Source organism: Corvus hawaiiensis, chromosome 11, assembly GCF_020740725.1.
Source record: "Corvus hawaiiensis isolate bCorHaw1 chromosome 11, bCorHaw1.pri.cur, whole genome shotgun sequence".
Taxonomy (NCBI): Eukaryota; Metazoa; Chordata; class Aves; order Passeriformes; family Corvidae; genus Corvus; species Corvus hawaiiensis.
The window spans coordinates 10,273,835-10,290,164 of record NC_063223.1 but is presented as its reverse complement, the minus strand read 5'-3'; the positions used below and the strand labels follow the sequence as shown (position 1 = coordinate 10,290,164).

General features: G+C 41.7%; 1 protein-coding gene across 2 annotated transcripts in view; it reads left to right on the top strand.

Moving 5' to 3' along the window:
* Positions 1 to 15,048, top strand: part of PTPRG (protein tyrosine phosphatase receptor type G) — a 407,666-nt gene extending 392,618 nt beyond the window's left edge. For both annotated transcript variants that reach the window (XM_048315233.1, XM_048315234.1), the window contains 7 exons: positions 721 to 814; positions 2,066 to 2,142; positions 2,570 to 2,698; positions 4,978 to 5,124; positions 5,862 to 6,004; positions 9,027 to 9,162; positions 9,887 to 15,048. In XM_048315233.1, coding sequence (XP_048171190.1) covers positions 721 to 814; positions 2,066 to 2,142; positions 2,570 to 2,698; positions 4,978 to 5,124; positions 5,862 to 6,004; positions 9,027 to 9,162; positions 9,887 to 10,033 — 873 coding nt within the window. In that variant the 3' untranslated portion in view covers positions 10,034 to 15,048. The remainder of the gene's footprint in view (positions 1 to 720; positions 815 to 2,065; positions 2,143 to 2,569; positions 2,699 to 4,977; positions 5,125 to 5,861; positions 6,005 to 9,026; positions 9,163 to 9,886) is intronic.
* Positions 15,049 to 16,330: the final 1,282 nt, after the last annotated feature.

Genomic DNA, 16,330 nt, shown 5'->3' with positions numbered 1-16,330 from the left:
ATCTTTCTCTTGTTTCTGCTGCTGCCACAGAGCTGGCAGAAAATAACTCGTGCTCATGCCCCAGTACAGCAATTTACATTCAACCTTCTTAGAGTGAAATGATGCTGAGTAATGAGGTGTGAGTGCAGATGTGAAAGCCACCTTTACTCTCTTTGCTCTGGCATAGTTTCCCCATGCACTAGGGGAGTATTCAAATACAAATCTTCCTTTCTTTGTGCCTCTAGGCAGCCCAGAATGAACATGGCAGACCAGAGAATGTAGCCCATGGCCTCAGATCTCAGATGCCAGTATGGTAGATTCCCCAAAGGCCTATCAGAAAAAGACATTCTGCAGGAATTTTCTGGCTTTTATATTGGAAAAAAAAACCAATATTAAAGTTTTGTTGTTCTATTTTGCTAGCTTTTATTCCTCAAGACCTGCTTCTGACTAAACATATCTGAAAGTTTGTGAAATATACTCTCAAAGATAATAAAACGGAGTGTTCCGTGAAAATACATTTTGATGGAACTTCATATTCAGGATGTTTCAAAGCTGAGAGCTGCAGAGATCTTTTTATCTATTAAACATGTTGTATGGAAAGGATGATTTCCATTGGAAACTTGAGTACTTTAAACAGCTCATTCTCCTAATAATGCGCATCTTCGCAGGAGTTGGCAAAGAAACCTCCTCTCTTCACTTAGAGTGCTCTGAGGACTGACTTACTGCTTTATTCTCTTTCAGCTGGTTACACAGTGTAATGCAAAATATGTGGAATGCTTCAGTGCTCAGAAAGACTGCAACAAAGAGAAGAACAGGAACTCATCAGTCGTGCCGTGTAAGATCACATCTTCGGTTTGATTACTGCCTAGCATAACTTTTTTGTACCAAATTCTCCCAGTGTTATGCATGAAAAGGCATAGCCACTAGGAAGGGGAAATGTAATCTTTTGTTCAGCCCAAGCTGTCTTGCCTTTCAGTATTACCCTGATGAAACTGAACAAATGGAAATAGTTGCAGTGTCAGCCAGATATACTGTCCAAGTGAAATGTTAATTTGAAGTGCTTAAGAATTTGAATAATTAGGTAGGGGATAAATCTATGGAATACTGAGAGATTACTTTGATACCAGCTCCTAGCTCTGGTGAGATCTCCCAGAGTGATTGGCACCAGTTGTCTGTAATTCAGCTACTGCACTCCATTTCTCTGTGTGAGATTTGAGAGTATTTAGTGCCTGAGGACACAGTTTCACAGTCATTAAAAAGGAATCTTTGCATGGCTGTCAAGCAGTATGAACTTGCACCAGACCAAGCATGGGCACAACATCATCCACATCACATAACCCAAAGTACAGGACACAGAGGATAGATGATAGCCAATAGTGGCACAGATACAGTCCATCATGAAGTTTGTTAATAAAAAGGGAAGTCATCAGAATGCATCTTAAAAACAGATGGGAACAGGCTAGAAATACTCTGTATGATATGGCCCTTTGTGGGGCCAAATCATGCAGCTGCAGTGATTTCAGTTTGGCTTTTGGGGCCTGTCAGAGGTTTTGAGGATGATGTTGAACCCAGCCCTAAAACACAGAGAAGCATGGATCTGCTGAAGAGCACACACTTCTGGGAGGTTCCCCATTAGGGAAGAGGTTTGTCTCTGGAGGTTCTCTCACCCTGTGAGAGATGGCAGTGCTACAGAGTGGTAGGGAAAACAAAATAAATCAGCTGAGTTTGTGTGCTGCTGGAGACAAATTGAACACTACAGACAAGAATTACCCAAAATCCCCTGTTATCACTGCATATACTGTTATTTGGTAATTTAGCCTGCTGTGAAAATCTTTGCTATAGTAAAATTTGATTCCTGAAATTACTTTGTCCTTGTGGGAATATTGTGCAACATTCTCTTTTATATCCTGTGTTAGCAGGCAGTGCTTTAACGCAGTTAGAAAGTGCTGGCCTGCTCCTGTGGGAGATGGGAGCTACACACTGTTTGCTTTGTTAACAGCTGAGAAATTCTTACTTTCTGCATTGTGCCATGACCACACTTTGATCTTTTTTTTTTTCTCTGTGGTTTTTTTTTTTAATGTTGTAGCTGAGCGTGCTAGAGTGGGCTTGGCACCACTGCCTGGAATGAAGGGAACAGATTACATTAATGCCTCTTATATCATGGTGAGGAAGCCAACACCTAATTACAAAGTAAAATCAATTCTAAGGTGCTAAATACCAGATGCCTGTAATTGTCTTAATTCTGTGTGTAATGGCTGTGTATTAACAGATGAGATTTTAACACCTTCCCCATAATGTAAAGCTATTAACCATGTTTTATTAAAGATTCTTGCCTAAAAAAATTAATTACAAGATGCATTTAGATGGAATGTGTATTTCTGTGAGATACAGTCAAATAAATACTGGGATTTAAAGTCAATTGAAGCAGTAGGGACTCTGTAGAATTGAAATGGAGTTAAAAAAATATAGTCTGTGTGAAAATATTGTGGAGTAAAATGAAATAGGGTCATTATGTGTCCCCAGAAATTAAATTAATGCTTTAAAAGTATGGAAGGCAGTAAGTAACTGTGTGTTTGTTTTGCTGCAAAAGGGCTACTACAGGAGTAACGAGTTCATCATAACCCAACATCCACTGCCACATACAACTAAAGATTTCTGGCGAATGATCTGGGATCACAATGCACAGATCATTGTCATGCTGCCGGACAACCAGAGTCTGGTGAGTTGCCCGTGTCCCTCCTTGGATGGTGCCACTGTCACAGCCCAGCTGGGCACAGCACAGAGTCACTCAGTTGCCTGCTGGGGCTGTTTTCTGGCTGAAAGCAAAGCCAATATTTGAGCCACCTACTCAAGCTTTGCCATGAGCTGGTTACAAAAAGATAAGTTCCCATGATGGAGGGGCGCTGTTCTTTTGCTGCCGCCTTCTGCACTTACCCCTGGACATCCAGGGCTGGAGGGACCACAGTGCTCACACACAGCACAACACGCTGGTGCTGACAACATCTGCAAGGCTCCTGAGGGTGGCCTGGCAGGATGCAAGCACTGAGGGTATGGAGAGGCTGGGGTCATGGGTAACCATAACCCCAGAGAGAGGAGCAGAAATGCAAGGCAGGGACAGGAGGATAATTGCTTGTTTGCCTATGAGCTTAAGCCTCAGGCCATGCAAGACTATGACTGTGCAAGGCGGCTATACATGTCATTTTTAATGAAAGTAAAATGCAAACAAGTATGTTAATTTAAGTGGAAATAATGAGTCGGACAGAGAAGAGAATAAAGGAGACACAGGTGAAGTGCTAATCACTACTTCCAGATTTACTAGCACGTTTCAGGAGCGTGTGTTGAAAAGGATTAAGAACTAAACAGTTCATTTTTTCATACACACATCACTGAGGTGAGCAGACAATTGTAGCTGAAAGTGGAAGAGAAACCACCTTCATTACAGCAAGAAAATAGCAGTCATGAGGGGCTACTAAAGAGGCAGCAGTCAATATGCTGCTTGTGTGCAGGGATGAAAGGGAGTGCAGCACTGCAAGGAGTGCTCAGAGACATTCAATCGAATCAGTAAGTGCTAATGAAATGAAAGTATGTTAGGTGGAAATGAAGAGGCTGATCTTGTCTTCACATGCGCATGAAATAGCTCTGCAGAACAACAGTGACTAAAGGGTAAAGGAAGAATGGTGGGCTCAGCCACAATGCTTTCACCTTCACCATTCCCAGGGTGGAGGGTGGCCAGGAAGGCAGTGGCATCCCGGCCTCGGCTCAGTGGTCAGTGTGGGATGTGTCGGCTGGCAAGGAGGGGTGGCACAGGATCCAGGTAGCATCAAGGTGCTGGATGTGCAGTGCCAAAGGACAAGACAATAATGCAAGGTACCTGCTGCATGAGGACCTGTCAGGTGGCAGGACAGGTCTCTTCCCTGGCACTCAATGATATTACTCTAATTACCAGTGCCTCTGCTTATTTAGGGCAGAATTGTAAGGGCTTAGGACCATAAGTCACATTTTAGGAATGAACATTGACAGCCCAGATCTCAACAGTATCTTGCATGTCTTGTTCATCAGAGCTGCAGACCCACAGAAATACACCTGGTTTTAGAGGGATGTGCATGGCCACAGCAGAATGACATCAGTTCATAGCCCATGTTTGCTTATGAGTGAAAGATGGGGTATCCAGAGTCACGGGTTTGCTCTGTGCATGTGGCCAGGGCAACTTCTGTGCTCGTGCTGCAAGGACATAGACCTGTGAAGCCAGGAGAAGAAACTAACTTTGCTTGTATGTGGTGACAGACCATAATTTCCTTTCTCTGCAGCAAATTAGGAATTCACTGTTATTTTTTAAAGAACAGCTTTGACAGGATGTTACCTACATCCTGTCAGTCAGACTACTTCAACACTGAGCTTCTTCCATCCTTCCCAGTCTCACTCAGGTTTTTCAGTAGAGGTGTTTTTCTGGAGAACTTGCATTAAGTTTAGCCAGTGTTTTTTTCAAGGCGAAGAATATTTGGGTTTTTCTCTTCCTCTTCACACCTCCAGTCACTCCTAAAAATTCAAGCCCTACATAAGTATACATCAATCTTCTACCTAGGCCTGATCCACAGACCCTCAGTTTTGGATTAGACCACAATAAACACAAATTAAAAGTAACAAGACAATAATTTTTAAGGGTCAATGAGTTTTTTCTAAACAAATATCTGACTTTCAAACAAGACTGTGTAGGCAGGAGGTCGTAAAGCCTGGGATACAATACAGAGGTTAAGTATGAGTGAGCTAAGATAACAATTTCCCTATGAAACCAATTAAAAAGCAGGTGTTACCAGTTTGAACACACAAAGGGAGGATCTGGCAGGTTTACTGCCTACTGTAATTGTAAATTTGTTTTAGACAAAGTGGTTTTTAAAGGTCAGCTCCTGATCATCTCTATTTATCAAACCAATTTTTTGATCCACTGGATTTTTCAAGGTATCTGAAAGGCTGCAGCAGTGTGTTTTTTCATTTCTCTAGGCAGAAGATGAGTTTGTGTACTGGCCAAGTCGTGAGGAATCCATGAACTGTGAGGCCTTTACTGTGACCCTTATCAGCAAAGACAGACTGTGCCTCTCTAACGAAGAGCAAATTATCATCCATGACTTTATCCTTGAAGCTACCCAGGTAAAGTAAACCTTCAAATGTGGTTCTTTGCTTTTCACCAAAATTATATTGATGCCATTTAAATACAGAAGAAGAAGAGTTCAGAAAATTTTCGGAAAGGATTTTCTTGTAAATACATGTGTATGCATGTTGCTCTCAGGGGAAAGGGATTCTCATTGGCTCCTTCTCCCTCTCACATCTTCTACTTTCAGGTAGATTCCTCTAGCTAGTTAGACTGGTATTAACTGTCTCTCTTGCTTGAAAGTGAAGACGTGATTTTACCAAGGTGCATTGTCTTATTTCTGCTTACAAAATTCAGCATTTATAGTTAATTTGTTTGGGGGGGTCTTAACTAATCATAAAAATGTAAGCACGATTCTTTTGAACTATGAACCTGCTTCTAGTTTGCTGTCTGGATTGCAGCTGGACTTTGCTGCAAGACATTAGTTTGCAAGCCCATTTAGATTTGACTTGGTTGCTCTTGTTTGACTTTCGAGCCGTAAGCTCTCTGAGACCTGATATGAGCTCTGAATTCAAATACAAAATCTTTTCTTGATTAAACACTTTGTTAAACTTCGTATTCTTTTAGGGTGTTCACTGTTACAGAGATGCTGGAGCTGTGTTTCCTCTTTCTATGTAAACTGTTTGGAAGAAGAAAGTTTTCACTGTAGTTTGCAGTGAGGCTCTTCCCTCTCTGTCCCTGGAGTGGATGCCTGTGAAGTGGAGGAAGCTAATGCCAGGCTGCTTTGTCATTGCAGGATGACTACGTTCTGGAAGTCCGCCACTTTCAGTGTCCCAAATGGCCAAACCCTGACGCTCCCATAAGCAGTACCTTTGAACTTATCAATGTAATCAAGGAAGAGGCCTTAACAAGGGATGGCCCCACCATAGTTCATGATGAGTATGTCATCACTTTTCTCCCATTTATGTGCAGATTGTACACTCAGCTAAAAGACACTTGATAGGACTGATGTCCATTCGTGCATGGAGTAGGTCAGGTTTAGTAGTCCACAGAACAGATTTAGAGTATATAAACTTCCAAGGATGAATTTTCAGTTGGCACCTGAGGCCAAATACATTTTACTTAGTGTAGTTTTTATGTTGGTTATAATCTTAGGTGGACTCAGGAGGTGAGGCTGTTTGCTGTGGAAGCATTTTGGGTTCTTCTGCTCCTGGAAGTATCCCGAGCAAATCCTACAACCTGTTTCAGAACCCAGCAGAGCTTTGGTTTAGATAAGGCTTTAAGCAGCCTAATATGGGCTGATGGAAACAAGTTTCAAAACAGCCCAAGCTCCTGTCTAACAGCTCAGGTTTAATGTGCCATGCAAGACAGAACAAGCTCGGCTCAGCTGTGTCTCATGACGAGCAGCAGAAGTATCGTAACAAAGGGCCCAGGTCTTCTAAAAGCAGATTTATTCTTCCTCCTTCTGCTTCCCCAAAAACACTCCAAGGGGCCCATATTGTGCCAAGTGGGAGGGAGGGGGCCCACCAACACTTGCGTCTTTTGTGGCACAGTGGTGAGCATTGTCCCACCAGCTATGCTAAATACTGTATTGCATGTTATTACTTGCACACATTATGGAGCTGCAAAATACCATTATAGTGAAGCTGGAGCCTAGGTCTGACCTGATTTCCTTGAAGGAACTGTTTCCTGGTGGGCAGAGCACTTCCTGCAGTCATTCAGTGCTTAAAATCCCAAGGAGGCCCAACTTCTGACAGTGCTCATGTTGTCCTAAGAGGAAGCACCAAGCCAGCACAAATGCCTGCTCTACCTGCAGCCCTCCTGCACTGCAGCCCATTAGATGTTGTCACTGCCACAAAACAGAATCAGTGGGAATGTCTTGGGAATCTTTGCAAAAGCCTCACTACCATGCTCTGGTGTGTCAGTGATCAGAGCAGGCGCTGTGCTGGTGTCCCAGGAGGACGCTTGGATCCACTGGTGCTGCCTGAGCTTTCCCTGCACATCCATGTGTCACTGCTGCAACAGCTTTTTCCTGACTGACTCCTGCAAATGGTGCCTTGGGCTGAAGCAAGTAGTTTTTCTCTCACCACTCCTTCCATCTTCCTTACGTAGAGTTTAAGCTCTGTTGCCTTTCACCAGCACTGATTAATTCCAGGCCGGTTTTAATATTCATGCTTTGGGTAGTCTGAAGTGAGGTTTTGCTACTCTTGCAGTATTTAAGATTATGTTTTACAAAATTAGAAGCATTATTGGTTTGGGCATTTCATTGCTAGATGAAAAAAAAAATCAAAATTGCAATGCTGAGTCATTCTTTCTGTACATTGCTTTTTTGGTTTATTTGTCATATTCCATTATTTTATTTTTATGCCTAATACATAATGTGGATTCTGCTTTCCCTTGGAGTCTAACCAAATGTAGCTGAAAATGAAAATTTCCCTTTGCTACACGCAACAACTACATCACATAATCCACTAGTAATTGCAACTGCAGATTAATTCCAAATATATGAATTTGCAGATGACTAAATTCATGTGGTATTTAGGAAGTACATGGTGGGATGAACTTGATAACATTTTAAAAAGTTCAGAAATTCCAGTTTGAGACAGTTGTCAAGATTTTTAAATATAACTGCCCATGTGTGGGTAACTAGATAAAGATCTGCTGCATAATTTCCTGCAATAAAAGTCTTCAGATTGTTGGGAACTGGAAATTACCAGCCCAAGTGAAAATTATTCCATTACACCTTCAGAGGGGTTTAGTTGTGTCCAGTCAGGTACAAGCACTGGGCACATTGTCCACTGTCCCTGTCGATGATCAATCACAGCCATCTGTATGGTGCTGCTGCTTCTTCTGTAAACTTTACATCCAATAGAGCACATCTGTTGTGATCCAAGTTCTGTTTCCTATTTCTAGGTAAACTGAGTTTGAGTTTGCAAAAATCATATAATATTAAGTCAGCATGTGTCTTGATTTCCACAGGAATGCTGTACAAATCCTAGTGGTAATCTTGCAATACAAGATGGTATTGGAGCACTTGCTAATTATTTCAGTTTTCACATAAAGCTCTCCAAATGGCTTAGAGAGCAGGTCAGCACTGATGACCCCGTTTACCAGTGGGAACATTTTGACACTGACTTTCTCAAAGTCACAGAGCAGACCCATAGCACAGCCAGGACAGAATTTCAGTCTCCTGAGTACCAGGAGAGTGGAGGCTCCTCAGAAGGTGTGGTGTAGGATCCTTCATGCTGTGGCTCACACCTGCACCTGCGGCTCAAGCACACCCCCAGGCTTACCACAATGAGCTTTCTACCTGACCAGTATCTCAAGGAATCTCAAGGACTGAGTCATACTCCTCATGGATAACTGCTGCTTGGGTTTTTATTACATGACATTACAGCTCAACTCTTCAAAATCTGTAATGTTTCCTGGGTGCCTGGCTCAGGGATGTTGCCTTTACCAATGAATCAGACATAGGGAAGACTTTGAGATGTGCCCCATTTACTTGTGAGCACCACACAGCCATCTTAGTTTTCTGCAATTGTCAGACGTGGAGGAAGAGGCAAAGTCTCATTTCTTTCTAATCGCTCATGTTTTGCTTGAGCTCCCACTAATGAATTAAAAATATGCTTCACTGTAATGCAGATGCTCTGAGCCTGTATGGTGTGGGAGAAGTGATTTCAGTGTTACAGTCTCCAGGCTGGGTATTTTGAAATGGCTCATGTTCTGCTGCTGCTACAGTTCTTTGTGTTGAATAGTGCAGATAACCTGAGATGACTTGTGTACCATCAAATTTCTTCTATAAATTAAAATGACAAAATATTAGCCACTATAAAACAAGCATTTAGTAGATAAAAAGATGAACTACAGTTATCAAATAAGACTATTAACAACATTTTCATGACCCTGTGTCAGTGCCCAGGTGTGTTTCTGAGTAACTCCTCCTTTTGGTGTGGTTTTCCAGGTATGGAGCTGTGTCAGCGGGAACTCTGTGTGCCCTTACTACTCTGTCTCAGCAGCTGGAGAATGAAAATGCTGTTGATGTTTTCCAGGTGGCAAAGATGATAAATCTTATGCGGCCTGGAGTATTTACAGACATTGTAAGTCTTTAAGTGGAATATAAATAGACAGTTTGCAAGGGTTTCATCTGAGACCAAAAGCATGAACTGAAACATGCATTGTGTATGTTATCAAGCCCTACAGCATCTGCTACCAAGCAGAATTTGCATTCGAACTTTTTTTTGTGTAGCTGTCATTTTTTATTAACCTCAAAGCCACACTGTAAGTCTCTGATTTGCACTTAAACTTATTTCTCATACTTTGGAGGGGAGCACTATACAGGCAGTCCTAGCAGAGAAGAACCTTTCATCTTGTCACCATCTGCCTGCCAGCCCTGTGAGCTAAGCTGTGCTCTTTAAACCTGGCACGTTGTGGTCTGAAGGGATGCTCACCGCAGGTGGAGCTGCAGGGAGATGAGGCTCTTCACTGAGTGTCCAGCAAGAGCAACCCCCTTGCCTCAGTGTGCGTGGTACAAGGTTCTGCCACCCAGGGAGTGACCTGGGGCTGAGCTGTGGCCTCAGGTTTTGTCCTGCACTCCTGTAGTGTTTAATAGTATATCAGAAATAGTATAATCTACCCAAAACTGGAGTTTGGGTTCACAAGGTTAAACTGGATGAACAGAGTTAATTGTTCTAAGTCTATTTCTTCGCTATGTGTATGCTTCTGACAATGAATACCCATGACCTTACCTGGAAATGCCAAATTTTAGTGCCACTCATTTATGTACACTTAAAGGATTGAAATAAGTTGCTCTTTCTTTTCCAGGAACAGTACCAGTTTCTGTATAAGGCAATGCTAAGCTTGGTCAGCACTAAGGAAAATGGAAACGGTCCCATGACACTGGACAAAAATGGTGCTGTGATGGCCAGTGACGAATCTGATCCCGCAGAAAGCATGGAGTCTCTTGTCTAATTGGAAACCTGAAAAGGCACTTAATTTGTAGAACTTCTGAAGACTGAGTGAACTTCTTTGAGGCCTTTTTTGCCAGACTCTAGGTTATACAATAACCCAATTACTTTTTTACACTGATAAAAGTTTTGATATTTATTTTTTGCCATTTTATGTCTTAATGGTATCCTACTGAGCATTTGCACCTCTGTTTATTTCACACAGTGAAACGCAATTTTATCTAGTTTGCACTATATGATCAGTGTTACTGCCTATAATATCCTAATATAAGACAAGCCCTGATGTGACATTCCATGGCAACAAACATACATTTTTCTGTTTTGTTTAAATGCAGTGAAGTTTTGCTAACTACAGTGACCCTCGAATCTTAAATCTTGGATGCTAGGCCAGATGGATTCTTTCTACAACAGATACTGTACCCCTTCATACCATATTTATTATTTAATGATCACGTCACAGTTTTGGTAATGGTGTTTTGCATTCCAGTGGAGTGGATGAGCAGTGTTCATCCTTTCTTGACAAAATGTGGCAGGTGATTATTAGCTATAGTGAAGGTGTAACAGCCTTGTGCAGCTGAAACAATTATTTCTGTATTGTTTCAAATTGCTATGTTGTACACTTACAGGCCTGAGACTTGCTTCACATGGAATACATAAATTACGTACAGTATAATTATAAATTAGATGCCATTCATATGTGGGACTCGGCGATAAGTTTTGAATTTACAATTTCAAAGTTTCCCCATGTATTCAGGAAAATGTTGATTTTGGTTTTTAACCAGCCCTGCAATGGGAAGGTATTTTGGTTTTATTTTCATTGGAGCCAATACAGTGAGAAATCTACTACAACCCAAAATCAGACCTGTTTTCAGATATATTGAAGGTAGCAATATTTTACATTACTAAGCTATTCGATATTTTAAACACATCTAATTTCCTTACTATTTCTTGAATATGACTTCACACCTAATGGTATGTTACATGATGACAGGCGTTTCTTAATTTCATAACTGTTAGATGCCATTTTTACAGGTGTGTAATTTTCATACTTTAGTGCTAAAACATAAAGTACTGATCCATATTTACTGGTGAAGCAAACTAATAAAAAAACTACCTATAAAGTTACATTCTCCCTCTTTTTTTTTTTTGCCAGACTAATTATTTAGCATAAATGTACCTTATTGTGTTTTCCCTCCCAATAAAATGGTTTCCCCCAGATTATGTAAATAATTATTGTTTGGAGCATTCAAGTTTATATCCTCACTGGCTCCCTCTTCCTTTGTATTTGGTTGCAATTCAACAAGGTCAATCCCTGTTTATCAAAAGAAGTAACCATATGCTTAATTCTCCTAAAAATTAAAATTATTGTGCTCTTCATAGCTTGGCTGAGTAGGGAGGGGTTATTGAATCTGCCTGGAAAAGGAAATACGTGATTTCAGCCATCCTAACCCTTGGTGTACAGTTAAAGGCACTATCCCTTATATGTGGCATTAGTTTCTTCACTTCTAAACTGCAGAAAACATGCATTGTAATTTTTCAGGACTTGTCAAAATATTACAGCATATTTTTTTCATTTAAATGCAAACCAATTAATTTCTGCCAGTCCAATCTTGCTGAAATACAGACATTTGGCAGGGTTCTGTGTATTTTCACTCACAAGGAAGCTGAATGCAAACTGCTTAAAAGGATATTGAGAGTAGGTATTTTGGTTCAGAACCTCTCAAGGTGCAAACTGATACAGCCTCGCTGAGAGTGGAGGAGCTATGAAAACTGGTATGTACTAATATTTGGCCTTTTAATCTTAAGAGAAAGATTCAAGGTATTCAAGGATTCATCAGCAACCTTTTACACAGTCACCTTCTCAGTTTGTTGAATCCCTCCATACAAGCAATTCCAATAATTGTTAATGCCAAACAATATAATAAGCCCATGGTTTCAGTAGGGAATTCCCATGTCCAGCAACAGCTAGTCCAAATAAAATGTGCAGAATGTTACAAAGATTGTAGTTTGCTTGCCCTTTGCACTGCATGGAGGTGGGAGTCAGTAGGAGTTAGGACTGGCTTTCCAGTCACTACACCCCAGTAACAGAATGGTTTAAGTAAGTTTTCAAGTACTGCTCCCTGCAAGGGCTGGAAGGTTTTGTTGAGTGGTTTTCTGGCCAGCCTGTATCAGCCTCAGAAGCTGCTGAGCCCCCCTGTGCCCCCAGTCCTGAACCTGGCCCCAGCCAATGCCAGCTGGTAGCACAAAGGGACTCATGAGTTGGATCAGTTCAATCTAAGAGTATTTAAGTTCCTGGGAAGGTGTAGGGAGAAGTTAGGAATTCAAACCCTGGCAACTAAGTGACACAAAGATTACTGCAGGCATCAAGAGGGTTGGATTTGTTCAGTACTTTCAGGTCTTTAGTTTTCATTTCACTGGCATGATGGAAGAAAGCTGTGGTTCGTGACACACTGCCTGAACACCCTTGTTTTAATCCTTCACCTTCTCACAAGTTTTAAACGTCAATGAATGAAGGCTGTGGGGGTTGAACTTTGGTAGATGCTTTGGAAATCCATGCATTTGCATTGGCATTTTCCAACAGCTGAAATACTTGCTCGGGGTTTAATCCATGGGGAAATAATGTACACTGATGTCCTGTGAGTTGTCCATGGATTACTTCGTAAGGGAGCTCGAGCTGTATGTTAAGTGCTGTGCTGACAGCCAGGTAGCCAATAGATGGTAGTGATGCATGAGGCTTGAAGAGGTGAAGCTAGAAATTGCTTGTGAAGGTCAGGATTAAGCACACAGAAGAGCCAAATCTATCCTCCTGTAAGCAGCTGCAGTTCTGCTCTCATACAGGGGTTTGCACCCTTTCCTTGGGACTGAGTGAGCGGCAGAAGGAGCAATGTCTGCTCAGAGATGGGCACTGATGAGCTCTCCTGATGCTCCCACGAGTGTCTGGCCAAAGTCTTGCTCTGCAAATCACCACCTTGCTTTTGGCACCCCAAGCTCCCCCACTGTACCCAGCTCCTGGCATTCAGTCAGGATGTCTTTCAAGCATCATTCCCAAGCAATGTGCAGGTCTGCAAATTAAGAGAACCTGAGAACATTCCTATATCACTGCAGGGTGTGGTCCTCAGCACCAGCCCTGAGAAATAAGGAACAGAAGGACTGAAGCACACGTGTGTGTCTACATTTAGAAAATACCATTTCTCCATGTCTTGCATGTGTCCTGCACCCGCAGACCGTGTGAAAGACATGAACTGTGTCTTGAGCCCATAGAGCAGCCAAGCTTTCCAAGTGGGAATGCTTGGAAATCTATGCCATCTTAACGGTGGCAGGCTGAGGATACCCCGTCCTCCAAACACTCCTATATGTGAGCTTGGCGTTGGTAGGAAGGTCTAGGGGAGCTGGTGGGACCCCTCTGGTGTGCAGGGTAAGCACCAAGTCTTCTGCAGGATCAATGTCTAAAGAACATTCATTTTAAACAGCATTTGTCTTTAGTATTTCAGTGTCTGTTTCCAAATGCTAATTTAGAAACAGAGAAAAAGAAAAATCCAAACCCCTTAAACTTCTTCTTGTAAGTGACTGTTTCTGTACTGTGGGTCTTTTCTAGATTAGTGGAGTCATTTACCGGATCTGCAAAATTTCCATTTCTTTTCCAGTTTCTGTTTGCTTGAATTGCTTGAACACAGACTGATACATTGGAACATTAGGAGAAGAATCTTTATGATACAGCACAACTGCCTTCTCATTAATCTTTTTTAAAGCTAATGTATTTTATTTAAAAACTAAAAAACACAGATATCTATTCTACCAAAGATACATGCTACTAATTCTCAGCAAAACAAAATCAACTTACTTTTTAAAAAAAATCTAGTTGTCTTGAAGATTTAGCAGTCTTTCTCAAATTCATGTCTTTTGACATTAGATCTTGTATTCCAAAGTTTATGTTCAAATGGTTCCAGTGAGTTTTTACATGAAGGGAAAATGCCTATTACTCTACCGCATTGCTTTCTTCTTTTTCTTTTTTTTCTTTTTTTTTTTCAGATGTAACTTGCTGTTACCCCTTTGCTCTTCTTCTCTTTGTTGCCATTCTAACAATGTGAACTACATTGGCTTTACTTATCAAAGGAGAAGGAATGCAAAAATAAGGAAAGAGAGGAACTGTAATAGAGAGATTTGGCCTCTACCTTGTCTTAGCTGTTAAACTGTTTTTAGTGTTTTTGTTAACTATTTGCAAAGGGAAGCATTTTCTACAGAGGATAATTAATTTCAAGAAAAATGTCTTGAGTTTTAAGAATAAACGTCTCCAAAAGAGGAGATAGTCAATTTTATACAATGTCACAACTCTCCAACATTTGGGGTAGTGACTTTTTTTGTTTTGTTAGAACACTTGAGACTAGCAAGCAGCCATTGTGTCTAAAGACCGAAGCATTCATGTGTACTCCTATTTTCTTTTCCTTCATTTTTAAAATAGCAAAGTCATTAAAACTGTAAATATTTTGTTGCTTGGATAAGCATCTTCTGGGAACTTTGTATCTATGGTATATAATCATAGAATTTTATATTTTCATATAAAGCTAATTTTTTTCTAGTTTCACCTCCTTCCTAGTTCTGTGGTGGCTATGTGAATACAAACCTTCTGTGTTTCAAGGTAGTGAGACACCATCATCACACTCAAAAAAAGATTTCCACAAATGTCATTTCTTTGGGGCAGTGATTGTGAAAGTTGGATTTTTTTTTTTTATTCCATTGTCAGTGTGTGCAATAGGAATTAGACTTAGCCAGTCACTGGATACGTTTGTCTCATTGATCCATTCAGAAAAAAAATAAAAATGTGGTGTTTGGTTTGGGGAAAGGGTGGGAGGGAGTATTTGGAGGGAGACTTTTTGTTCATTTTTGGTTTTTGTTTGGGGTTTTTTTGTAACTTGAAGAATCTTTTTGTTATGTTAAACTATATCAAATCATTCTATTATAGTGTTATTTAATATGTAAATTGTATTGCTATACATAAAATAAAGTATGTTTTTTGATGTATTTACAGACTTCTTCCTTATTTGCATCAGGTACACAAAAGGAACAGATGCAGGAGTCAGTATTTCATTGTCCCAGGCGTGCAGGAAGAATGATGAGATCCTAAGCCTGCTTTAATTAGTTCTCAAATTTCCAAGCAGTACTCAGCTGGGAACTGTCAGGGACAGTGGAGTTCACTGTTCCCTTCTTAATTGTCTCCAACTATTAGAGAGCTGCCAGTTAATAACCCTGTCCCTCTCCACCAGTGCTCCTCCCCAGTCAATTGGAACCCATCAAAATCCCTTTTGGAAGGGGGACTGTCTCCTTTCTGAGCAGGACCTCAGATCCTGAGCTTTCTTGCCAGCTCCTTTGACGTGCCCTTCTTTCAATCTAATTCTGGCTTACCAGCCTGGAGGAGCAGGGGCTTCCACCAAGCCACCATCACCCGATTTACCATGATAAATGGCATTGCTCACTAACCCCAGCGCTGTGTCAGGAAAAGCAGAAGTACTCATTCCCATCTCAGACAGACTGGGGGGGATACAGATGTTCCAAATCCGAGAGTCAAGGCAGCAAATATTCCCCATGGAGTGCATTAGTAGCCACACATCCTTGCTGCTCTAGCCAGAAGGTGTCACTGAGGTGGGCACACATGATGCCATCGATGCTGTTGGTGTTTTGCAACAAAACCTTGGCAGCTCCACACACTACCTCCTGTTCTGGTTCTGTGCTCAGGGCTGTGTTGCTTTTTTTGTTTTTCTTGGGGGGAAACTGCTCAGGCTTGTGGACAGATTCTTGTTGCGATCTGCTGCTGGCACAATGGCTGCCTAGGCTGGCAGAGCCTTCAGCAACATGGCAGCACTCAGCCTCTGGAGCAGCACCTGCACAGGGAGAAAAACATCAATAACTCAAACGGCTTGTTGATGTAAAATTGCTGGTTAAAATCAATACACTACATCTGCTGCCTTTTGTGTTGCTGTATTCTCACCTGTAAGGTCTGTGTTCTGGTTGACTGGGAGGAAGAGGGATCCTGGAACACTGGATGGGAACTGTGATCAGTGGGACACCGCACAACAGCCTGATGACCCTTGCCAAGCACCCCACCTTGTAGCATGCTCCCTCCAGCCCCTGCTCCAGGGTGCTGCCTCATGTTGCACCCCAGTAGCAGCTCGACACCAGCCCACCAGCAGGTCCTGCTGCCTCATGGATGAGCAGCAGCAGCAAGCTGCTTCTCAGCCTGCCACACCTGCTCTGGGGGATGCTCCAGCACCTCCAGTGCCCTCTATAACTTTTTCAGTCCAGAAGC